The 25,412-nt window shown below is 41.7% G+C and overlaps 4 protein-coding genes and 1 long non-coding RNA gene across 8 annotated transcripts; 4 read left to right on the top strand and 1 right to left on the bottom strand.

The window, feature by feature from the left end:
- Positions 1-710: 710 nt before the first annotated feature.
- LOC147198320 (ras-related protein Rab-33B) lies at positions 711-3,584 on the top strand. The gene is made up of 2 exons (XM_086124035.1): positions 711-1,025; positions 2,233-3,584. Exons 1-2 carry the CDS (start codon positions 762-764, stop codon positions 2,677-2,679), a joined length of 711 nt encoding a protein of 236 aa, XP_085980161.1. The 5' UTR covers positions 711-761; the 3' UTR covers positions 2,680-3,584.
- A 434-nt stretch (positions 3,585-4,018) lies between these two features.
- katnal1 (katanin p60 subunit A-like 1) lies at positions 4,019-9,616 on the top strand. 3 transcript variants are annotated; one of them, XM_086123635.1, is made up of 11 exons: positions 4,220-4,404; positions 5,602-5,775; positions 5,842-6,002; positions 6,679-6,844; positions 6,939-7,048; positions 7,127-7,232; positions 7,600-7,758; positions 7,846-7,972; positions 8,318-8,452; positions 8,718-8,844; positions 8,925-9,616. In XM_086123635.1, exons 1-11 carry the CDS (start codon positions 4,363-4,365, stop codon positions 9,121-9,123), a joined length of 1,506 nt encoding a protein of 501 aa, XP_085979761.1. In that variant the 5' UTR covers positions 4,220-4,362; the 3' UTR covers positions 9,124-9,616. The 3 variants fall into 3 exon arrangements, with proteins under 3 accessions (XP_085979760.1, XP_085979759.1, XP_085979761.1); XM_086123634.1 differs by lacking the exon at positions 4,220-4,404 and adding an exon at positions 4,019-4,155 and having other exon boundaries at positions 5,602-6,002; XM_086123633.1 differs by having other exon boundaries at positions 4,215-4,404; positions 5,602-6,002.
- Positions 7,553-14,708, bottom strand: LOC147198317 (uncharacterized). 2 transcript variants are annotated; one of them, XR_015102250.1, is made up of 4 exons: positions 14,230-14,708; positions 8,923-9,078; positions 8,662-8,838; positions 7,553-8,502 (listed from the first exon to the last, which is right to left on the bottom strand). It is a non-coding gene; the product is annotated as an uncharacterized LOC147198317 (long non-coding RNA). The 2 variants fall into 2 exon arrangements; XR_015102249.1 differs by having other exon boundaries at positions 7,553-8,838; positions 14,230-14,703.
- Positions 10,219-12,708, top strand: LOC147198318 (mid1-interacting protein 1-B-like). Its single transcript, XM_086123637.1, has 2 exons — positions 10,219-10,308; positions 11,884-12,708. The coding sequence occupies exon 2, from the start codon at positions 11,943-11,945 to the stop codon at positions 12,477-12,479; it is 537 nt and encodes a 178-aa protein (XP_085979763.1). The 5' UTR covers positions 10,219-10,308; positions 11,884-11,942; the 3' UTR covers positions 12,480-12,708.
- tspan7 (tetraspanin 7) lies at positions 14,131-24,954 on the top strand. The gene is made up of 8 exons (XM_086123636.1): positions 14,131-14,272; positions 20,401-20,589; positions 21,139-21,213; positions 21,304-21,399; positions 22,107-22,262; positions 22,459-22,542; positions 22,740-22,825; positions 22,924-24,954. Exons 1-7 carry the CDS (start codon positions 14,207-14,209, stop codon positions 22,806-22,808), a joined length of 735 nt encoding a protein of 244 aa, XP_085979762.1. The 5' UTR covers positions 14,131-14,206; the 3' UTR covers positions 22,809-22,825; positions 22,924-24,954.
- Positions 24,955-25,412: the final 458 nt, after the last annotated feature.

The following is a 25,412-nucleotide window of genomic DNA, read 5'->3' as shown; positions in this document are numbered from 1 at the left end:
AGTGCCACATTAACTATTGAAGAAGGGGAACGCCTTCACAGATTTAATGTGATTATAATGCAGTACAGTCAGTATTTCCACGTTTTTTTACTAGCGCCCGAGGGACACGGTCGAACGCCTTCTCCTAATCCATATGCAGACTATTCGGGAGAGCTCCAAAAGATCTGGTCAACTGTTTAGAGGCCCAGACGATAATAGTGAGTTTCAAATGTTTTATATTAGTTCGTACAGTATATTACAGTTGGAGTTCTCGTGGTGTTCGTTTCACTGCATCATGTTATGTGTCAGTATTATGTTCTTGAGAACTTTTCATTTTTAAAGTTAAATAATATACAAACAACCAAGAGTATATTAACATTTAAACACGTTTGAGATGTATAGTCAATTATGCTCTAATCTTTCTAAACACAAAATGGAACCATCCATTAAAACAGGATTAATATTCAACATGAAAATACGTACTGTATTTCAGTTGAATAAAATTTAAATTAATTTTGAATGAAAATATATTTTATTTTTATTATTATTGTAATACGTTTAAATTTGTTCAATTTAGTTTTGTAATCAAATTGAGAAAAATATTCACATTTTTTGGTAACATTTAGATATATAAATGTAATACTAAAAAATAAAGTAGAACTATTAAAAAAGATTCCAGTTTTAATTTCCGGTGTACGTTCTCGCGAATTCTCACGTCACTCTCGCGTGATTTCACAAGTGTCCACTGTCTACGAGCAGGCCTCTCGGCGAGACGATGAGATATGGCAATAGAAAACAAAACCGGTGATGAGGAATATGACTCGGTTTTTTTCGACTCCCTGGAGCTGTCGTCATCGTCGTCGCAATATGATGGCAACTCGTCGCCGTGTCGCGTGTTCAAAATTATCGTCATAGGAGACACTAACGTGGGCAAGACGTGTTTGACGTACAGATTCTGCGGTGGGTCTTTCCTTAAGAACCCCGAGGCGACCATTGGTGTTGACTTTAGGGAGAGGACGCTGGAGCTGGATGGGGAAATCATTAAGGTAAAACCACGACTGGCGTTGACACATTGCAGGCTGTCTACTCGGCGTAACCCTGATGTAAAAAAAAAAAAAAACAAACACACACTGCTTAACTTAAGATTCATTCGTAAATGTGTGGTCGCATTGAAAAATAGCGTTTTCTTGCTCAAAAATAGGGTGAACGTATTGCAGTGAAAGTGACGTCATAGCACGGCAAACCGATTGGAGGCAACCATCGCTGTTTTTGGCAAATGCTAAAAACATTTTAGCTATTTTCCGTTACAACTACAGTATTGGAAAAAATAAAATAAGATAATGTATTTTTGAGTTCATTTATAGTGCAGACCTCAAAAGTCAAGTTCAAAACTCGTCAATCTATTGTCCAAACAAATACATTGCTGATATTATAAATATTTAATATACTAAACATGAATATCCGTTTAACCTTTCTAGGCCCTATCCTCCTGGCCCTCAAATGCGGCAATTTACTAATTCATTTCCAATTTCCAAACGTCCACTGTGTGATTACAGTGTAGCTGTGTATTCTTTTCTCTCCGGACACCAAATAATCAGCGTCCTAATTTGCTGTTCAAAGTTGGTTACTGATCGATGTAATAAGGATCCAGCCAGACATCTGTGAGAAGTCACCCAAGCACTTTATTCAGGTAGTTTTGTATCTACATGTCATAGTAGCTCATAAAATTGCAATCTGAATGGTTTCACCATCTTTTCCTGTTAATTACTCCATGCAGTCCTTTCGTGAACCAGAAGTTATTTTTTTCTCTTATTTGTTGAGACTGAGGCAGGTGTTAAAAGAGAGAGGAGCAACTCTGCACCCCGTTTAGCTGGGCAAGCTAGCCAGCCGAAGCTCGTGCATAGCACCGAGCTTTCCTCGAGAGTAACCAAACAGCGCAAAACAGGAAGGATGGGTAGCTGTTCAATGTCGACACTTTTTTTTACAGTAATATGATGGTTTTAATGTATTTATTTATGAAATTTGTACTTGTCCAATAAGGTCTGCAAGGTGTGTGGTGACCGCGGGCCATCAGGCCACCTTTAATGTCGGAGCCTAAGAATTCACTTTTATTGGGGGATTTTTTTCTCATTGAATTGTTTGGATCACTAATGAGAGCAACCCCCCTCCCCCTTCAAAAAATAATCCATATCTCTTGGACATTAGTTCATGCATTGAGTGTTTTTTAAAAAATATTTCTTCCTTTGGGTCCAGTTGCAGATCTGGGACACGGCAGGCCAGGAGCGTTTCAGGAAGAGCATGGTGGAGCACTATTATCGCAGCGCGCACGCCGTCATCTTCGTCTATGATGTAACCAGCCTGACAACCTTCCAGAGCATCCCCGACTGGATCGAGGAATGCAGCCGTCACGCCGTGGGGCCCCTGGTGCCCCGCGTGGTGGTGGGCAACAAGTGTGACCTCTGGAACCACCGCGAGGTGCCGACGTCGGCAGCGCAGTGCTTCGCCGATGGGCACAACATGCCCCTATTCGAGACCTCGGCCAAGGACCCCGCTGAGAAGGAGCATGTGGATGCCATTTTCCTGACACTGGCCTACAGGCTCAAGAGCCACAAACCTCTGAGACTGAAGCCACCCTCTGAGTGCGACGTTGGCCATCTTTGGAAACCCAGAGAGGAGGAAGTGGTAACCTGTCAGTGCTGATAGTTAGCATCTAACCACAAGCTTCCTGTGAATTTATACCTTGATCTTCCTGTAGATATGCACTTCACAGGCAGCGCAAAGGGATGAATTTGCACTATATTTCTATGAAATGCATGCAAAAATATACAGGTCATGTAGCTTTTTTTTTTTTAGTTGAGAACAAAATAGAATTGGGTGCACTTAATTTTTACAGTGGATCCTCCAAAATTGAGCACATGATCGTTTTGATCATTTCCTCCACCATTCTCAAATCTTAATTTACTGTACGAACCATATTTTTAGTCTTATTTTAACCGCATCACTTATGTGAGCAAAGGGCAAGCAGAAGTTACAGGATTGAGCCTGTACCAACTGACTTCGGATGAGAGGCGAGGATAGACCCAGGACTGATTGCCAGTTACTCACATTCACACCTATGGACAATTGGGAATCTTCAGTAAACCTTAATTTGCATAACATCAGGCTGAAAAGTGATTAAGGTGAAGCTTTAAAGTGTTAAACTGGAAGTTCCACTGTATTATGGAGTAAGCAATCAGCCATGTAGTGACACTATTAACACACCTGTGCATGCTTAAAGGCAAAAGACGCAATGTTTTAAAGGGACATTTATATTGTTAAAAGTGAAACAGTCACCGTATTGAAGGTGTTTTTCTTCAAAACGCATATGATCATAACCAGCTCTATCTCAGATACTCTTAATCAATTGCAATGGTACTGATTACATGAAATGTTTTTTTTTTCACTCTCTTTTTCGTCAAAACAAGCCTTGAAATGCAGACAGTCATTCCTATCTCGACCACCTTGAATTTTGCCACATGCCACCAAAGTGACTGATGTCGACTTTGAGAGCGATTTTGGTCTTGTTTGTTTGAATCAACCAAATAAAACGTGTTTTTTTGCAGAAAGTCGAGTTTGGTTTGTTTATTACATTTAATGTTATGTGTGCGTGTGTGTGTGTGTATGTATATATACAGTATAGAGAGATATAATATAGATATAGGGAGCACAGTTTAATAAATACATTTCTAAGTTATCAAAAATGATATGTTTTACCACGATAGTACGTTTACTGTTAATATTTTTACTAAAAAAACGTTTTAACAGTCGGGCATCTGGTGCAGCCTGCCAAACGCTGACATTCTTAATGTTGCGTTCAATTAACCTCCGATCTTTTGTGCTATACGTCGAAACTATATTTTAGGATATCTAAAGGAAAATTTTCGACATTATTTACGGTAGACTTTTGACACCATAGTGATTAGTGAGCATAGTATCAAAAAAAGAGAGCAATTTTTGTGTTTTGATGTGCTACGATAACAAGATTTGTTACATTTACTTACGATTATACAGTATTTGAATGCAGCACTGTAATCGCGCCATCTGTATTCTTTACCAGGCGTCTCCGCGGCCATGGTAACACTTCATAGCGGACCTCCGATTGAAAAGGACGCCGCAAACATATGATTTTTAACGCAGGTATGACGACTATTTCCATGTTGCTTTTGTTGTCAACACTACCAATTGTCGCCTCGCAGTCTCTATTGTTGCTGGTGTTCGTTCTTACCAACGACGAGGGATGTCTCTCGTTTTTTTTTTCCCAATCGCCACCCGGTTTGTTGTCTTCGTAGCCTGGAGGCGATGCTTTGCGCAACCGCTAGCCGGATTACAATGATTGTGGACTAAATGAAGTGGACAAAAGGCGATCGGATTGAGGAGGGCGAACAGGTGCATGCATGCGGTGTTAAAAAATGGTTTGGTTACGTTATCAGGCTGGAAAATATATGCGGCTTTTCACCACCACAAAGCACCACAATAAACAAAAAAGGGAGCATTTCTACAGCGATCGTGTTTATTGTCCAGAGTGGATAACATTTGTAGGCACTTTTTTAATTGGTTTTAATGCAGCTCTTGAGTTGTATTGGATCCTAAGGGGAGTGAGTAGGGGTCAGTGGCGCCTGGCCAATAGATGGTGTTAGCTTGCCACTCAACACATGATGAAATTAAAATGAAGGAGAAAGATAAACACATTTCCAAATCGATGTAGCCGATATCTATTTTTTAGATGAGCAGGATAGAATGATAGTTTCTAAAAAATCGTACATGCACAGTTGGGCCTCTTTACTACAAGCGACAGGAACATGTTTGGACATTGAATGTTGCAAATTAACTATGACATTTTCTAGAGCTCCTGCCAATAATGGGCCTTCAGAATTGTCAACGTTCGCTCCCCATAATTGACGCCGTGGTGTGTTTTGAGGAGTAAACGCATATCGATTGTGTTCTTGGGATAACCAACAGCAAACACGCATTATTTGTACCAGGACTGACCTGTAAGAGGCGGCACCCGTATAAAGCGCAAAGAAGATGATGTAGCGATAGAAGAAGAAGAAATAAAGGAAGCTAGGCTGACTGTGAATTTATTTGGTATCTTCTCCTTCTCATTTATCATTGTGGTGAATGACTTGTGAGAAACGTAATACAAATACTCACCACAACCAGTTGCTTCTGTGTTTTTGAAGTCTGGCAAAACCATGAGCTCCAGGTCCCGTCCTAATTGGCTGCTGTTCAGTTTCATGTCACAATCACAGTCCTGGAACGCTCTTGTAAATATTGAACATGTTAACCATTTACAGTTGTCAGCCCTGAACGCTTTCTGAGCACATCAGGGAGGAAACATCGCTCTCACACAAGATTATCACTCAGGATAATCTATTAGAGACATACAGCTACTTTAATCTGGCCCAATTGTTATGTGTGGACCGCACTTGAGACAATCAATTAGTTGAACGTATGCTATTTTTCAACCTCACTTCCTTCAAAACTTGATTGATTAGCATCACTTCCCAACAATACAGCAATAATGTACCCATCAATAATACCGACCACTGATGCAGTGTTCTTCTCATTTTCTTTGTCTCATAGCTGCCATGCGCCATGAATTTGTCTGAGATCTATGACAACGCCAAAAAGGGTCGCGAGTATGCTTTGCTGGGCAACTACGACTCATCCAGCGTGTACTACCAGGGTGTGCTACAGCAGATCAACAAGCACTGCCAGACACTCAAGGACCCGGCGCTTAAAGTCCGGTGGCAGCAGGTGGGGGGGTGCTTTGTTTCACGATGCCATTTCAAATCAACTCATCAGAGTTTTCCGTTTGGTCAGGTGAAGCAGGAGCTGGCCGAGGAGTGGGAGCAGATTAAGAGTATCGTGGCCGTGCTGGACGCCTTCAAGACCGAGAGGCCAGTGACCGTACCTGTCCCTCAATCGGGGGGAGGCGCCGCTGACCCAGCAGCGTGGCCGCCCCCCATGCCTGCGGAACACAGGTGAACATAAAGCGCTGTGCAAAAAGTCCTGCGCCACCATTAGTTGTTTCAGTAACGCTGGACGGTAGGATATGATTTCTGTCTCAGGGTGGATTTTCACTTCACGGTTCAAATTTTGATATGTATCATGTCTAATAAATAGGAAAAAAACTACAGACAGTCAAGATATCAACAGATCGGAATCAAGCGTCTTCCAAATAACAGCCTTTGTGTGCGCAGTGTAAACGCACAGATCGGATATACAGTCTTTCTCCACTGTGGTGCAGTTCACAAATCGGGTTTTCTGAGCAATTTTTTTTTAATTAATTGTAATTCAAATTACAGGTCAAAAGGTCAGGTGAGTAAAATATGCTCCAATCTTCCAACTGATTACAGATTTGGATTTGTGGTGAATTTCCTTTCTAAACTTACCTGTTTTGTGAAGATTGACCCACAAGTTCCTGAGACATAATGGTTCAAATAGAGGTGGCCACACCCCTTTTTGCAGAAAATGTCAAATATTCAGGACGTGGCTTCCAAACCGCTGCTCAGATTGCCCTAAGATTTGGGATTTAGTGCTGTGCTATCACTATCAACAAGTACAGCAAGTTTTGTTAAATAAAAATCCGCTTGGTTAAACTCACTGAGTGATTTGGCATGGAATGACGCGTAATGTAAATTTACTTCTACTCTGGAGGAATCCTGTGGCAATGAAGCGTCCCAGCAGCGGAGTGAAGCAGCAGAAGAAAGACTCGCCTGGTCCGCATCATCGAAGCGAAGGACAAGAAGGTCGCGGGCAGGCCAAAACCAAAGCAGAACGGCCGGGAGCCAGAGACGCCCGCAACATGAAATCTAACGATGAGGTTCGTTTAAAAGTATCTGTCGGAACAATTTGGGAGTCGCTCGGTCACAAACTGTTGTCGGTACGCTAACGCCTGTCCATTATTTACTCGTAAGGGAAAGAAAGGTGACAAAGAGCAGAAAAAGTTTGATGGTGGAGGACATGACAGCGACCTGGTTGAGTCACTCGAGCGAGACATTGTGTCGCGCAACCTGAATGTACACTGGTATGAAGACGCACACACAGACACCACAATGCCCCCCCCCCCCCTTCCTAATTGCTGACAACTGAATTCTTTGGGCAGGAATGACATTGCCGATCTGGAGGACGCTAAGAAGCTGCTAAGAGAAGCTGTCGTGCTGCCCATGTGGATGCCTGACTTCTTCAAGGGCATTCGACGGCCCTGGAAGGTACACACACACACACACACACACAATCCTATGACGAGGCGATGTGAATAGCGAAGTGAGTGACCGACACCGACCCCAAAAAGGTTTGCAATTGCCCATACATGCCACAAAATGGTGGAAAGACACTTTTTAAAATTTAAGACAATGTTATGGCCTGCTTTAATATTACCTGCTTCTCATCAATTTTAGGTTGTTTTGTTTTGTTCCCCTAACTGTATGACTTTTTCATGTGACACCGCAATTTTCTCCCTGTATATGAAAAGTGACATGGGATTGTTCAGCAAAGTATGCATGTCGAAAATGACATCATGTTTTTTAAAATTTTTATTAGAAGCTTTTTAATCTCTAGAATTGTTCATTGTCACAGGGCGTGCTAATGGTCGGCCCACCAGGTACAGGCAAGACCATGTTAGCCAAAGCTGTGGCGACAGAATGCGGGATGACTTTCTTCAACATGTCCTCTTCCACTCTGACTTCCAAATACAGAGGCGAGTCGGAGAAACTCATCCGTCTGCTCTTTGAAATGGTACAACATTGCATGTATGTTACTTGGCACGATTTCTGATGAACTCGAATGCAATTCAAAGCAATGATTTGGGCGATTTGGTACCAGGCCCGCTTCTACGCGCCGACGACCATCTTCATAGATGAGATCGACTCCATCTGTAGCAGAAGAGGAACGGCCAATGAACACGAAGCCAGTCGCAGAGTCAAATCTGAGCTTCTGATTCAAATGGACGGTAATTAATTTTTTAAATTTCACTTGGGATCTACCGATCACACTTTTTTTTTTGGTCTCTGTGTGTGTGTATCTGTGTGTGCATGTCTCTCACTGCCACGATGACCGCCGCCTGCCCCGATAAACAAAACATATAATTGTGTAATATAAAATTAAGTTATGAGTGCTTTATTTGACAAGATATTTATATCTTGGGAGTTTGTGATAACTTTGTGACCTATCAAATTTTAGAAATGCACCCCTGATCCCCAATCAGCTGAAAACTACCCGTTCAGCTGTGATTTCCGATCACGTGATCGGATCCCGACATTTCAGCCGATATGATCTTCCCGTTTCAATGCTCCAGGGGTGGGTGGCGCCCAGGACAATGACGACCCTTCCAAGATGGTCATGGTCCTCGCCGCAACCAACTTCCCATGGGACATTGATGAGGCGTTGCGCCGACGTCTGGAGAAGCGGATCTACATCCCTTTGCCAACAGGTGACCTCGCACCCGCCAACGTTTTAAATGCCACAAAGGACACATTGTTCCTGTAAAAAAAAAAAAATTCTTGCAGCACAGTGTGCTATTCATTTATACAGAAGGAAAAAGGCAGAAAAGTCCCCTGATTTTATATCCTGCGTGAAAGAATGCTTCCATTAGGGAACTGAAACTCCAAAGGTGTAAAATTTCAGTTTCAACTTACTCACCTAATTTCCTGATGTGTGCCATCTTTAATTTAGCTTTTTTTGTAAACACTGTGTAGCTGTGGGTCGGGTGGAGCTTCTTAAGATCAACTTGCGGGAAGTGGATTTGGCCGCCGACGTGGACCTGGACCTTATCGCTGAAAAAACTGAGGGCTACTCTGGAGCCGACATCACCAACGTCTGCAGGTTTGTACACAGTACGTTTGTCAGAGAACATAGACAAATTCCTCGACAAACTCAACCATCTTGTTCATCATTTCTCACAGGGATGCTTCCATGATGGCGATGCGGCGGCGAATCCAAGGTCTGAGCCCCGAGGAGATCCGAGCCCTGTCCAAAGAAGAGCTCCAGATGCCCGTGATGATGGAGGACTTCACGCTCACACTCAAGAAGATCTCAAAGTCTGTCTCAGCTTCAGACCTGGAAAGATACAAAGCCTGGATGTCTGAGTTTGGTTCAGGGTGAAGCGCTTTTTACGAAGGGGTGATAATTGGACAAAAGTTGACTGACCTCTAATCTTAATGTCGAATATGCCTGATGAATATGCAACAGTGTTTGAGGCACAATCCATTCACGTCATACTTCTTTTTAAATGATGAGAGCGACGAATGTCTTGAAAAAGACTCAACCGCTTCCGTTTCCAACTTCAAATGGGCATTTGACTTTGGGGACAATTAACAATAACAATGGATTCATGCCTTTAAATAAAATATCTGCCTCACGCAGACAAACTTTTACACATTTCCCATGTCGGACACTGAATGGGGTTGCAAATTTGGCCAGGCAATGTTCCTCCTTTCGAGGTTTGAGCCAAGCTGTAACAATGGCCTGTGTCAGGGAACCCTCCAAGACAGAACCAGGGTCTGACAGTTTAAAGTACAGCTTCTCCTGTGTTGTCTGAACTTTTAATTTGTTGTTGAGGTGTGCTGAAATCCAATAAATGAATTGATGCCATTGATTATGTCGTAAAATTGTTTGTGTGTTTTCTATTAAAGGCCTTAAATGTCATCCCAATTCCAAATTTCGGCCTTTGAATTTGATGCAGCGCAGTGTGGTATTTACTTCCATGGGCTCTCTCAGGTATGTGAAAGAATCACAAAATTAAATACTGAAAAAAATATATATACCATAGAAGAGAATATACGTTACTGCATGTTAAGGTTTTCCATTAAGGTGATATTTTATTTGGAGAACCAAGTTTTTTTTTTAAGTGGTACTTGGTGTTAAGTTTGGGAACCAATGGTTTTAACAAACTTGCTAGTGCTAAAAAAAAATAAAATCTAGTTTGCTACCTTAGCGAGGCCCTTTATACCCCGATAGTGTCGTGTTTTCAAAGACCATGTTTTGTCTTTGTCAGTGATATTTTTATTTCCAAAGACCATGTTTTGTCTTTGTCAGTGATATTTTTATTTCCTTTCTGCTTTAGAAAGTACAGTACACGCAGCTACTTTTACCGAACTTCACGACTCGTTGCCAGCCAAAATGGTGCTCGCAGGTGCGCATGCTCAGTTCAGTTGAAAACGTTCGGTCCACCTTCTTTGAACGTCCTCCTTGATAAAACGTGACTATTGTGTTGGAACGCTATCCGGCGTTGACGGAGCGAACGTTCGTAAAACGTACACCTCCACACGAAATATCAACGTTTAAACGGTGAGTTAATTATCATTTTCCCGAACTGGACGCAACCGACCCTCGAGTGACCAAGGTGCGGTTTTGTCCGTCACCTTGGCGACAAGGTTGGTCGATACATTCACCATAAATCATTTTAGTGGTGTACAAAACTCTGGTTGAGTTCCCAGAACCGGTTAGTTATCGCTCTTATATGAATATCCACCGGTTAAACATATTAAATGATTGTATGCGGTCGGATTTGGGGGATTGTAAAAATGCAAAGGTGCGATCACAATTGGCTAAATTGAATCAGGTGTGAAGGTGCATGACTTCAACTTTGCTCCCGAGATGTTAACTTGACCAATGTTTTGAGAAAAAAAATAGACCCAAGCTTTTCACATGCTAAATTGTATTTCCACCCCAAAAAAGTTCATTAATGCTTTTAATATTTCCACAAATGTGCTTCAATTATGTCATATTGGTAAATTTGACCCCCCCCCCCCACACACACACACACACGCACGCACACGCAAATCTCCACTCTCGGTTATTTCACGTTTGTGCTGTAATATTCGTGTAAATTAGAGACCAATCTAAAGTGTAGAGAATTGTTTGCTCGCTTTGACATTACAATGTTAATGGGTGAACGAACATCTCATAACCTCAAAGCAATAAAGGGTTTCTTTATGTCCATTTAAGAAAACAAATGGTAATCAAACAACTTAGTTACGGGCAGGAACAAAGTGGGGAAAACTTTTGCTTTGTGTCAAAAATGTATCATTCGCAAAGAGGGTCTTGAGTTTGGGAAGCAAAGTTTCCTCGTGTGTTGTAGCACTTAAGTTTGTTGCCTTTTATTTTTTATTTTTTAAAGGGAAAATCACAAACGTTCTTGTTACTGTCCCACTTTATATTGGAAGAAGGTTCCTCATTTTTGGTTTTCAATTTTGGCCAAGAATTTTCATTTTGGTGCATCTCTCGTTAGTCACATAACACTAAAAGTTTATCCTTCTAAATTTACATAATTGTTTCCTTAAAATGACATATTTACTGCTAATGTGCCTTTTTTCTTGTTACATGACTTTTTTTTTTGTACTGTTATCACTTTGTGGTAATCCAGCCGTCTCGTATTTCGACTTAATTCTCGCATTTATTGCTTTTTCCTCAAATTACTTTTTTTCTCCTTTAAAATGGCCATTTTGTTCATGAACCATGAAAGCATCATTACGTAACATATACCACTAATAATCTAGCAGTTGCTACTTTTATCCTCCAAATACATTTCCTTCTGGTGTTACTTTTTTTAAATTTTTTCCCTCTTAAAAAATTGACATGATTATTCTCCTAGCATTACAAATTATTCTCATTGTGGGGAAAAAAAAGAAACATATAATCTGACTGTAGAGGGGTCCAGTCCTTGCATACCATTTGTACTCTTAAAAATGTCTCGGTGTACTCTACTGTCATAAAACAAGAACACTCACATTCTTGTAATATTTCAACTTTATTCTTACAATTCCTACTTGGCCTCATAAAATCAAATATTTTAATCTCATGATATATTCATGACAAGTTTTTCCTGGTGATTACCATTCATTCCTTTCTTGGCCATTTTAGGCGGCTTGGGGTCGGCTTCAACTTTGGTGTGACCACCGAGACCAACTTTTTAAGCACTTATGATCTTAATTGGACTCCCATCTGAAAGCAAAATCTTTTTCCAAGTGAAGGAAAGCCAGAACTCGACACTCCAGTTCCAGACCGAAGACTGTCCAATCATCATGATGCATCCCAAGAAGAAAAACTCCATCATGAGCTGCATGGACGGCTTCATCGGTGCGGTGAATAACATGGACCAGACCGTCATGGTGCCCAACCTGCTGAGGGACATCCCGCTGGACCGCCACGCGGAAAGTCAAAGCCATTTCAAGTCAGACCTGGACGAGGGCGACTTGTACGCCTCCTACCACCTGCTCAAGACCCTGCGCGGCAACATCGAGTGGGGCGTAAAAGCTGCTGAGGGCAAGAGGCTCACCCGAAACAACTCCTTGTCCTCCACATCATCATCATCATCATCATCTGAAATGGATGAAGAGGATGACAACATTGAGAAGCAGTTCCAGTACCACCTCACCGGCCTCCAGGGGGTCCTGTCCAAGCTCACCGTGCAGGCTAACTCTCTCACCAGCTACTACAAGCAAAGGGTCGGCATATAAAAAGCCCTCCACACCAGCAAAAAAAAAAAGAAATTCCTCCTGCTCATGTTAATATTGAGCTGCTCGACTTCTACATGGCATCAGTCCACTGTCAATGTCACGATACTGCTTAATGCATGTGTACACTTACACACTCAGCCCTATAAGATTTCGATCACAATTTTTTTTTTTTCACTGATACACTAAGGCGAAGCACATTTTCATTGGATTTTGATTGAATTCCCTTTCTAATTAAATGGTCTTGCTGTGTACTTGCACTTTGTAGAAGAAAATGGTGATAATCAACTCTTATTTTTACTATATGAAATTGTAACCTGCGCTATTTGATGCTGGTATGATTATTCTTTGTACTATCATGATTGTCGACGAAATTGTATTTTAATAAAATTGCAACTTTTTTCTCGTTGGGCCTTTTTGTGTGCAATGGTTGTTGAAATGTACCACTTTTTTGTAAAACTGAGACTTTATTATTTAAAAAAAAAACTTGGGTTTCTAAGTAGACTAAGAACTTAATTCTTGAAAAATGCTTTCTTTTAAAATAACTACACGTCAATTCCCTGCAGTCCCAATATTTACATCGCAATTCTCTGAAAAAATACTACTTTTGAAATCTATCCTTTTCCGCCTAACTACAGGTATTCTCAACTTCTACGTTATTTGAGAGTATTCTCATATGCTTAGGTCAGAAAATGTTCACAATCCTGGCCTACACGTTCTCACTCAATAGTGCTCTCCATCTGCGTGACTTTGTGTGAAATGAGAAGTGATAGAAGTACCTATCATTAGCAGTGCGATAACTGACATTTAGAAACTATTTAGCAGCCTCAATGACCCGATGATATAAATTGAGACTGTAATGTCAGGAACAAAATGTTAATGGCCGTCTCCCAAAGCCAATGATGACACGTTTCAATGAGGATATCAATCACAACACGGTACGGTATGTGTTTTTAACAGTCATAAGAAAATATTTTATTTGCAAATCGGTCAATTCGAGCATGCCTGCACAAAATGATGTCTTTAAAAATACAGCTTTTTTGGTACCATTTTTGTTCACTCGCTAATATAGTACAGTCTTTCTGCAGACAGCTTGCGCTTCTTAAATTCATCCAACAGTGTCTCCACTGCTTGAAATCAAAAAGGATAGATAACCTAGTGGAAAACTCAAATTAAAGTGTTGAGCTTGCGCACGGAAAATGTTTTCGTGTTTGTTTTCTTGGAAATCGCATTCGGGGTGTGTATCAGTGTTTCTTGAAGAATTACATCTCGTTAGGAAGTGTGTGACCCTCTGTGGCCTCCTGAATAGCGCTGGTGGAAAAATTGTAGCCCCTTCCATCATTTAAGTTGCCCATCCCTGGTCTATAATGAAACCCATTTTACTTAGCCCGTACGATTCGGTCAATAACAAATTAAATTAGAGTTGGGTTTAGTGTAATTGGAGAAAAGTGACTACGATAAAGCCAAAATAAGAGTAAGTTTGATGCAAACATTTACATATTTAAAGAGCTGAAATTAGTCATTGCATTATTTGCTTTAACACCCCCCCCCCCCCCAGCGCCCCCAAAAAACAAAAAACAGGAATTGAATGAGCCTCTCAATTGTGCAGCTTCCAGTGAATGGTGGCGTGGCTGCGGACTCCCCCTGGCGGTCCCCGTGATGAAGTGCACCCGTGACGCCGTGCGTGCTGCAGTAGTGTGTTTGTTTCCGCCGCCGTCAGCAGCGAAATCATGGAGACCAAACCGGTTATTACCTGCCTCAAGACCCTCCTCATCGTCTATTCCTTCGTCTTTTGGGTAAGTCAGTCCTCACCTCAAATGGGCGTCGACGTGTGCGTCTGGTGGATTTTTAAAGTGCGTGCGTGGTGGTGATGAGGATGAGGGGGGGGGGGGGGATGATGATGATGATGGTGGGGCGGCTAATAGCTGCAGCATCACCGATTACTCGGATGTCGAAATGATCCACGGTCGTTCGCCTGACGCTTGCTGCGAAGCTCGGTCATAATTTGGGCATCAAACGGGCCCCTGGTCGCGGCGGCCTCGCGGACGATAAACGTCATCACCGCAACGGTTCAAGTCAACAAATGACGTTGGTGACGATCCAGGCCTGTTGTACCAAGCCTCGGCCGCACTTTCGGTACATGCTCAAAAGGGTGTGTGCATATATGATGCGATGCACGAACTGTCCCTCAGAAGCACCCAATTACCATGCGTGGATGCCCCTGTGAATCCCCTGTTGCCATAGATACATGCGCTGAGCACGTATGTTACTATTAATACAGGATGCGTGATGAAATGCATACACGCATGAAAGACTGCATCATACGTGTAAGAAGCACACACGTAAAACGTAAAACGCATGCCGAGCAAGTGGAGATGCATGAAGAAAGCACGTGACTCCATACATCTGTGACGTGTGTAAAATAGATATTACAGGCATGTATGCAGTCGATGTGACTGTATTTATATGCAGGACAGTATGTGTGACTGTGGATATATTTGTAAAATTTGATACGTAACAATAGATAAGGCAACTCCATCGATATTAAAAAAAACGTTTATACCTCGTTCAAATGCAAGGTTTTATGATGTAATGTTTCATTTTAGGTATGGCGGTAGTAGCAGCATACCGAGCGGTGTTGTTTTGCGCTACCTGTTACCTGTTGGACTCATGGCCACAAAGTTCAACTTTTGTTTGGTTGGACAAACACATTTTCCCCACGTGCATTGGGGGAAAGTTCAAGTGTGGCCACGCTACTCCATAGCTCAGACCTATGAATATGGAAGATTGTTGTGAAGTGTTCTAAACAGCCAGTACTTGCTCCAAAATTCTTGCAGCTCTTTCGTTACTGTCGGCCTCTTGGCACCCTCACTGACCCGTTTTATTTTTTTATCTTGATAATGTGACCAATGCGCCATATTTTCTTCACTTTGAAATGGTGGCATATTTATTGCAGTTGAAATTCTTCTATACTGTCCTCCTGACTGCTATTTAGATCTTATTATGGGTCATAATCTTTGGAAATGATCTTGGGCACACTTGGCATTTGAACAGGGGTGTGCAGACTTTTTTTTTAACCCTTTCACGCACCCTGTAACTTGATAACATGCTAAACTGTCCACTGTAGTAACCGCTGTCCCTGAAAGGGTTAAAACATCGATTTCAAAATCCAAGTAATCAGCGAATGAATTGCTTATTAAAATAATCGCTTGGTTGCAGCACTGCTAGATATAAATATAACAAATATAAAACATTTATTTACAATATTATGACTGTAGACCATGTCGTGTTGCCATATTGTTGGATTTAACATATGGAACGCTGCAGTTTTTTGGGGTTTTTTTAATCCTGGAGAACCCATGGGGTCAAATTTGGCCCCTATAAATTCTGCTACTCAAATGCTACCCTTAAATCCCAAAGGGTCAAATTTGGCCCTAATCCTAAATCAGGATTAAAGCATTGAATATTTCAAAAAACATACAGTTTGGTGTTCATATATTTTGGTGTTCGGTGAACATATAGCAGTCATTTAATGTATAATTCATCATTTTCCAAAGAAGAAAGGGCTTCTTGGGTTCTCCAGGGTTGTTAAAGCCGTTAAAAATTTGCAGCTCTCGTCTGGCCATTTATGCCATGCGAGTATGATGTAAGCATCAGCAATGAAGTCAATGCAAGACTTTTACCAGAAGTGAGAGCCACTATTTTGACTTATAGGGACTTGGTCTTCAGCATAGCATGGCTGAGACTTTGCTGGCCTCCATGCAGCCATGTGTCCGTGTCACCAAGCTTTTATATTTAGTCGGGTCGGACATTCACTCGGCGAGACCTCAGCGGCTTCGGGTTTCGCGTGCGTAGAGAGATCACTGTCAGCGGCTCGTTTTTCTGAACCCCCCCCCCCCCCCCCCGGAGGTCGAGGCTCGCCGAGCTTTTGAGGCCCCGACGCCGGGCCTCGCTTTTCACTGTCATCGGCTTGCAAATAATGTGTCGAGTGTGAATAGCTGCGCTTGTTATACGTCTGGCCCAGATGGAGCAGGTGGTGCGTCGTGTCCTCGCCAGCACATTTTGTCATCGCACCTCCCGCTTCTTTATTAGGAGGGAAGAAAGCTGACCCCCTTTAAACTCTCCGACCGAGGGGGCCCGCGTGGTGTTGAATTTCAAACAAAAGTGCAGCGGGGGGGGGGGGGGGTGGAGGGGGTTGGGCAGAGAGAAGGGGGTGGCGTGGTGCGCGGCTCCCAAGCTGTTTGGAATTCACAAGGCGACATAACAAGTTGAGAAGCCCTCGTATCCTCTTGGAATTGATTTCCCGTTGGGCCTTGAAAATGAACGCTCCCAACAAGCCACTTGTGTGCAGCGCGGACAGGAAGCAGGAAACAATTTATCTGCAATCACCAAGGCCATAAACAGAACAGCGAGAGCAGCATCATCAAGAGAGACGATGCGGCCCCTCAGAGAATCGCCATTTATAGATGTAACAGCGAGAAAACTAATCCGCACGCCGCCATGCTTCTTGTTAACTTGAGATTTTGCGTTGCGTCAGATAGCACCTTGCCAATAAAGCAAAAACTGTCGGGATGGCCAATTGGCTGGCTACATTCAGTGATTATTGGTTGTATTCATCTTTACTCATCTTTACCCATAAAAAAAAAAAAAAAAAAGGAATAATAAAATGAATGAGCCCTTTTTTTGTGCCTGGCGCATTCGGTCAATAACAAGCTTAAATAGACACTTTTGCAACAATTAGTCGTCGGGTGCATAGTTCGCTCAAAAATGCCTCTTATGCCTCTTACAATCGGATGGTCTGTATGTGGCAAAAACTAGTACCTGTAATAACCTCACTTCATAGACGCCATCATACACATAAAAGGGAACTTTGTTGCTAACCAAAACAGCAGCACCCACCGAAGCACGTTTACGCCGGCTGCAATGAAAATGTGGGAGATTCGACTCATGTTGTTCCCCATTAAGCGGTTGGGATAATGGATGGATGAACCTAAAAATGTCAAGACTTACCACAAAGACTTTTTTTCTGACACAGCGGCAAAGATGATTACAGGCTATTTGGAGTTGGTGTGTTTGACGACGGTTAGCGTTCCCGTGGACTCTGACGCACGGTTACGCCATAATGTTGTGTGAATCAACATTTGTGGCCTGGGGACTTTTTTTTTTTTTAAATTTGGTTTTAAATTCTACCTTGACATGATGTGACTTGTGATGTGTTGCTAATGTTGTTGAAAATTCAAAAAAATGCCTCTGCACGGATAAATATCAATATGGCCACCCTAATACACAACTAGTTGCTGTATTTCAACTGTCTGGTTGCACTTTGCGCTGTCTGGTTGGAGGCTTTATCGTCTTATCATGTCAACGCTCATCTGGAAGTCATTGTCCTTGTTTGCGCACGTGTGTTGATAAGAAAACATGCCTGCGTGGCTGTTTAACAGCTGTACAAACCCTTGTTATTTTCACCTCCGACCCTCTGAGATGAAGTGCAATGATTCTTTTTTTTTTTTTTTTTTTTATGGGGGTTGGGGGGGTCGGGTCGTTCAGCCAGATTCCCAGCATGCAGGCTGGAAGTCTGGCGTTCAAAACAACCTCCGGCGTTGGATGGTTTGTGTTCGTGCTCTGCCAACGGGGCAACAGTGTAAAACGGTGTCAGTGAGCTCTGACCCGCACAAACTACTTTGGATGGAAATGAAGGCGAGCGGCCCCTGCGAAGCCGCACGGGGCCAAAAGCAAATCTTGCGACACTACAACCCAGTGACACGTACTGCCTGCTCTTCTCATTAATTCTGCGCACAGCATTTACATGATCAAAAGTCCCGTAACAATAGTTGGCTTTTATTTGGCCATTTTTCCCCTCCCTAAAATAGTTTCAACCTTTCTTTATATTTTTATGACGGTTAGTAATGTTGCAGGGTTATTTAATACTTGGCCAGTACTGTTAATAAATCGCTTTTATGGTGGCTGGAACCAATTAACTTGATAATATTTCCTATGGGAAAAGGGTTCTCCATTAGAACAACTCGCAAATCAAGTTGTGTTTCATTTGGGATGTTCCTCTCCCTTTTTGTGGCTTTATAGACCAGGTTGACCTACAGCCAAGAGGGAAACATTCCCAGGAAAGGACCTGCTACTGTTCCAGCCTCGCTGAATCATTTTCCATCAGAGCTGAGCTTGTTTTTTTTTTTTTCCTTCTTCTTCTTTCCTCTCTCCGAGGTTTGAGGGAGACATTTTGTACAGACGTCTTGCTGTCAGGTTGCGTTGACAGCGGGAAGGCATGCTGCCTGCTCTTGGAAGGTTTAGGATGACGGCCCGCCGTCGCCCGGGGGCGGATCATCGTCGTCGTCGTCAGCCCCCCCCCTCCTCCCCCTCACCCACCGCTCCGTGCCGGAAAAGACGTTCCCAGCCGAGACGCGCACGCCGGCGCTTCATTCAGCTGCCTCGCACAACGGCGTTCTTTTATCCGCTGCCTTCATTTGAAATGCTAAGAGCAGCGCAACAGGCGGAAGCGTCTCGCGACGGATCAAAGCGACGCCTTTGATGCGCCTCCATTCTCTTTCTCCGTTGTTCACGAAGCACGTGATCGCTATCCTTGCACGCAGCATAAACGCATCCCCCGTCTCTAATTGCCCCCCTTTCTTGTTCCACCTTGATCCGCCTCCATGCTGCCCGTCTAGAGGGAGTTGGGAGAAAAAAAAGCCGCTTCCCTTTCCTGCTCACGCCATCATTTTACGCTTTCGATTCCCCACCAAGGTGCTGCGGCACATGAATATGGCGTGATTAAGGTCGCGACAAAAACAGATTTACATCGTTACAGCAGTTTTGATTGAAAATATGCGAGGGGATTTCATACCTGTCAACTCATACGGTTTAGCCATAGTTCATACGGATTTTGTGGTGAATCTTACGTATATGGCCGTATCGCACAAATCATACGGATTCTGAAATTTTCCGTTTTTCTTTTTTTTCCCCCCATAACAGGTAGTTCCGTTTGCTTTTGCCCAGAATGGTGCTAGTCTACTCGATTGCCACTAAGTAGAATGATGATTAGACATTAACCAGACATTGTATTATGGAGATGTACAATAAATATCATTGAAAATTTCGTGGGGTTTTTTTCTGCCGTTATTTTGACATATAAAATGCTTTGCTATGTTATAAGGATTTTTTGCTCTTTCTAAGAATTTTTTTGGTAGTTTATACAGGTTGACGCTCCGAAAAGTTGACAGGTATGGGATTTTAATGTAAGCTTTTGTTATATTGTTAATTATTATCATTTTATGTTTGAGCATTACAGTATAGTGTTTCACATTAAGTTTACTTAAATTATATTCTCTTTAATAATTACTTAAATATGTTTATGTTGAGAGTGTCTGATTGGCTGAAGGAAAGCAGGAAGTGTTTTAGTAGCCGGAAAGAGGTGTTCTCGTCGGTAGACGTTGAAAAATAAAAGCTGCGTTCAAACGAAGTCCATCTCTCCTTTTTGCCCATTCTTAACGTTGAGCCATCCATTCCAAAACTACGAAGCCCTCAACCTACATTAACATGGAACTGCCAATGTGGAGGAAACAGTTTGAACTGGGCTATGTCGTTCGAACGTACTGCAAAGCCGTTCGAACAGAATGCATTCGATCGACTTTATCAATACGCATCTAGCACGAACACAGCCATGAACCCATGTTCCATAAACACCTGTATTTCGTAGTTAAAATCTTACACACAAACTACCTTCACATGAGCTTCATCGATGGTATTAGCTAGCATACCCGCGTAAATAAGACGCTAGCACAAGCTGACATAATGTCGCACATGGGTAAACATTTTTGTCTGTTGTTGTGCCAGGTATCATGAGATTTTTGTTCATGTAAAATGGATGTTTCGATAACGGTTGGTAAACAATGCCTCATCCTGTCCCCTACTACAGATCACTGGCGCTATCCTGCTGGCAGTTGGAGTATGGGGCAAGTTGATGCTGGGCCCGTATATCTCGCTCATCGCTGACAACTCCACCAACGCTCCCTATGTGCTCATCGGCACCGGGACTGTCATTGTAGTTTTTGGCCTATTCGGATGCTTTGCCACATGCAGAGGAAGCCCATGGATGTTGAAGCTGGTAAGAAGCCAACGATACCCTCCATGCATTGTGCCAGATTGAGACAAATTCCCTCTACCATCGCGGGAGTTACATAAGCAAGACAAATGGATAATAAAAGTACTTGGGCTCGACTGATTATAGCCACTCAAACATTGGCCAAAATAAACGACCAAATGTTTCATCCAATCTAATAAACTTGAGCAAAAACGAGCTCAAACAATTCCTGTTTTCATTCTTCTCCTTTCAGATTTACACTAAAATAATGTGATGCCATCTAGTGGTTGACAGTGGGAGTACACCCAAAATGCATGAGAGGCAGGAACTGTCCCATTTTTTTAAAAAAATTGGTGAAATACTGGGACCCAAAAGACAAATCTGGAAGATAAGATGGAGAGGGAATTATAGCATTTCAAGTTTTCACCGGTGTATTATTGCACTGCATCTTCCGAAGAACCGCTTTTAATATTTCGATGTCACTACCCACATTATCAGGAAGCGCTCAGAACTGAGCATTATCTTGCTGTACAGCGAGTGTTTCTCAGTCGTGTTCTTTCTCCCTCTGTGTAGTATGCCATGTTTCTGTCGCTGGTCTTCCTCGCCGAATTGGTGGCCGGGATTAGCGGATTTGTCTTTCGCCACGAGGTCAGCGTGCGCTTTATTTCAGCGCCAAAGTCGAGAAAATGTCAATCCAAAGCCACTTGTGTTGTAATGTTATTTTTGCACGTTTCGCAGATCAAGGGAACTTTCCACAGGACGTACACCGACGCAGTCCTCAACTACAACTCTGAGGACGAGGCGAGCCGCGCTGTTGACAACCTGCAGAACAGAGTAAGCCAACACAAGACTGGTTTATACGTGACGGGTGTTTTCAAAAGGATGCATGGTTGGACTTCATTTTAGTTTTAAGATCAGCACAGTGTGTTTGCTTGCAATTGATTCAATCAATTTCCTGCAAATCAAGGCAAATGAGCACATGCGAATGTAGATATGCACTAAACACTTTTTAAATGAAGCATTACGCACAACTTAAACAATAACACCAGGCTTATAGAAAAATGAAAAAAAAAATTTTAATTGAAAAAATATTTCACATGAATTCAATAAAATTTGTACTGAAATTTTAAAAAATAAGTTTGTAAAGATTAAAACCAAATGTTTAAATTTAAAAGTGAAATAATATCATAACTGCGAGTGAGGAACATTGCACTCATGATAGGGGCACCACACGGAGCACTACTGATCCCCTGGTAAATTTGTCTTTATAGTTATTTGAGGGTAAACTATGTGACTTAAACAAGGGTGTCTAACCCGGGTCCTCCAGGGCCCCTATCCAGCATGTTTTGGATGTCTCCCTCCTCCATTCCAACACACCTGATTCAAATAATCAAGATCATTATCAGGCTTCTCAGATCTTACTGATGCGCTGATCATTTCAATCAGGTGAAAAAAATGACTAAACTCAAAACCAAAAAAAAAAAGATAATCAATACACACTTTGAGACTTGATTGCAATTTGTGCGTATGCACCTTCGTAGCTGCGCTGCTGCGGCGTGTACAACTACACCAGCTGGTTCGGCAGTGTCTATTATCCGTCCAACGGCATTCCCGCCAGCTGCTGCGTGAACTCCTCGGACTGCAACCCTGGCGACCTCCGTAACGCAACTGTGGCCCCCAACAAAGTTTATCACCAGGTTAGCGCTGCGCTTGGGTTTCACACACACACACACACACACACACACACACGCACACACACACACACGCACACACACACACTCTGCATGAAAAGGTTTCACAGTTGTGTTGTTGACGTGTGTGCTGCTGCGTTTGTGTGTGTTTGTGTGTGTGTGTGTGTGTGTGTGTGTGTGTGTGGGTGTTGTTTCAATGCAGGGGTGCTACGAGCTGGTCACTTCGTTCATGGAAACCAACATGGCCATCATCGCAGGCGTCACCTTTGGCATCGCCTTCTCACAGGTAACGTGGACCAAATAAAAAGGATGTTAATAAATACTCCTTTTTAAAGTTTTGGACTATTTTGATGTTTTATTGGAATGTACTTGGTAGAGAACAAACAGATTGTTGTTGTGTTTTTGTGTGCACGTGTGTGTGTGTGTGTGTGTGTGTGTGTGTGTGTGTGTGTGTGTGTGTGTGTGTGTGCACGCGTGTTTCAGCTTATTGGCATGTTGCTGGCCTGCTGCCTTTCCAGGATCATCACAGCCAACCAGTATGAGATGGTGTAACTGACGTCACATGGCAGGTGGGAATGGGGGGGTGACTTTGATTAAAAAAAAAAAAAAAGAAGAAATAAAATAAAAACGTCTCCTTTTGCCATTAATAATTCCATTGTCTTTTCAGTGAGATGAAGAGAAGATTAAAAAAAAGACACCAAGACTACTTTCTTTCCTGAAATCATTTTGGAACAGTTGATTTTTCCCTCCCTCCGTCTTGCTGCCTGTACCGTGGACATCATGTACAACACGTAGGATCACATTAAGCCTCATTCCCACTCACCGCTCTGTGTGCCACACAACAACACATTGTCACACTGGCACTGACTGCACCGAAGGCTCGCTTTTTGCACACATTTGAGACTGTTTTAATAGATGGATGTAAAGTGTGTTTAAACGTCACGATTAATACGGGTACTGGACTCTTGTTTATTTAATTTATTTAATCTGCTGTCAGACAGTAGGGGGTGCTGTTTCACTGCAGTCTCTTTTTCTTCCCCCACTAAATTTGTGAACGAAGCGCAGTTACGAATACTGTATTAGGACCACACTTCGAAGAAAATCAGTGGTGAGGGGGAAAAATACTTTTGAAGCTTTTTTTTTTTATAAATTTGGAATAGGTGAAGTTAGATTTTTTTTCAAGAATCAAAGTGATGACGTGAATGAGCAACACTTGCACACTGTAATGTTTTAGAACTCGTGCTTTTTATTGTCGTTACGGTTATATTCTGCTCAAGCTTTTTGTTTTAAATAATTACTTTTGTGTGTTGGGAGTTGTTCCCTTTTTTCCCGAATTTTAAGACTTTATTCTTGTAAAAGATGAATTAATAGGAGTTTATCATACAAAATCACATATTTTCTTTCTCGTTAATATTAATTTAAAACAAAAATCATGTATTATGACGATAATTAAATATTATAAATTTTCTCATTCAATTTCTGTCACGAAATTATTATAATTACGACTCCAAGGAATGTTACAATTTTATTAGCATAAAATAATTAGTTATTTTTTCCTGGTAAAAAATATTTTATTGAACTATATTTCACTAACTTTAATTAATTTACATTTCCGACTTAATTCTTGATTACGAGAGTTTTTTAATCAGGACATTTTAATCATCATTCAACATTTTTTGGGACTTCTCCAAGTTGTCACTTTTCTCTCAAATTAGGACTTTTTATTTTGGTCATAATTAATCTCCCAACCCTTCTCTCTAGCTTTAAAAAAAATCTCCAAACGTTTTTCCCCCTCCCATAATATTTTGACATTCTTTGATCATAAATATTCTCATAAAATTGAATCTTTAGTTTTAGCACAAAAATCATTACTTTTTCTGAATGTTCTGACTTGAGTATGCAATAATTAGACTTTATTCGCATAAAATTCTCACTTTTGTCGAAGTAAAATTCTGATTGTAACTTTGTTCTGATACAGCATTTAAAATTTGTTCTCATGAAATAACACAATTTTCTCGGTTTCTTCCAATTTTATTCTCCAAAAGTGAAGACCTTTTTTTTTTGCTTGTTATGCAGCACTACGTTTCAATTGAACTTTGATCCTCAGAGTGACAGTGTCATGTGTGTGGCGCATCAACAACCCGCCGCTTTCATCTTCATCATATCTGTAGATATGTACTGTAAATGTAATTTATAATAATAATAATGGTGATGTAATGTTTAATTTGAATATGTTAATTGGCTGTGTTTAATCTGCTGTTTAGCCGTAAAGTATTTGTTTGTACTGACTAGTAATTAGTAGTGGCTGATGTTCTGATGTAGACTTTTAGTAGAATTTGGCATTACAGCTTCAACCAGTGATTCCCCCACCCCTTTTTGCTTTAGGGATTTTTAAAATCATTTCTCAGTAACTTCTTGACTGTATTTTCTCTTGTTCTTTCAGTGGCTCTTGAGTTGTACTCTGCTGTTGTACATTGCTTTGAGTACATGTATGCTCTTTTATCTTGTACATACTAAACAAAAACCAACTGTAATGCCATCCAGCTTTCACATGGGGTCACCACACACACACACACACACACACACACACACACACACTCTCTCACACACACACTCTCACACTCCAAATCACCATACTGTCTAATATCAACAATGTCACCATCAGTGGTCTTATTATCAATAAACTGACAAAATTGAACATTTGTTTGTTCAAGATTGGTCATTGCTGTAATAATGTAATTTATGTTGAAGGATGACACTGATATGATTCATTATATGTAATTTCATTTTAAAAAACGTTCATGTAATGGTTGTTGGTATGTCCTTGGAAGTGAGGGTGTCACATTATTAATTTTTTCATCAAGTACTGCTTTGGTGCCATAGTGCGGCATCTTGGGGTCAAGGAATTTAATTGAAGTGAGGGGGTGCGCCTCATTGAGTCAGGCTGAACCATCTTGTGGCATCTTATTCAATTAAAACCATTAAGCGAGGGGCCTGTCAACTGTGGATTTCGCTCTTGGCAGTGTTCTGTCCCTATAACACTGTATATACAGCTCTAGAAAAACTTAAGACGCCCAATAAAACAGCCTTCTTTGTGTTGTGCCCAAATTTGATTTTCTGCAACTAAATGCTCCAAATGACAAGGGAATTCCCTGT

The sequence above is a fragment of the Hippocampus guttulatus genome, chromosome 11 (genome assembly GCF_054856545.1).
Source record: "Hippocampus guttulatus isolate MCC_2025c chromosome 11, RoL_Hgut_1.0, whole genome shotgun sequence".
NCBI lineage: Eukaryota > Metazoa > Chordata > Actinopteri > Syngnathiformes > Syngnathidae > Hippocampus > Hippocampus guttulatus.
The sequence above is the reverse complement of the archived record's forward strand: the minus strand, read 5'-3'. Positions and strand labels throughout refer to the sequence as shown.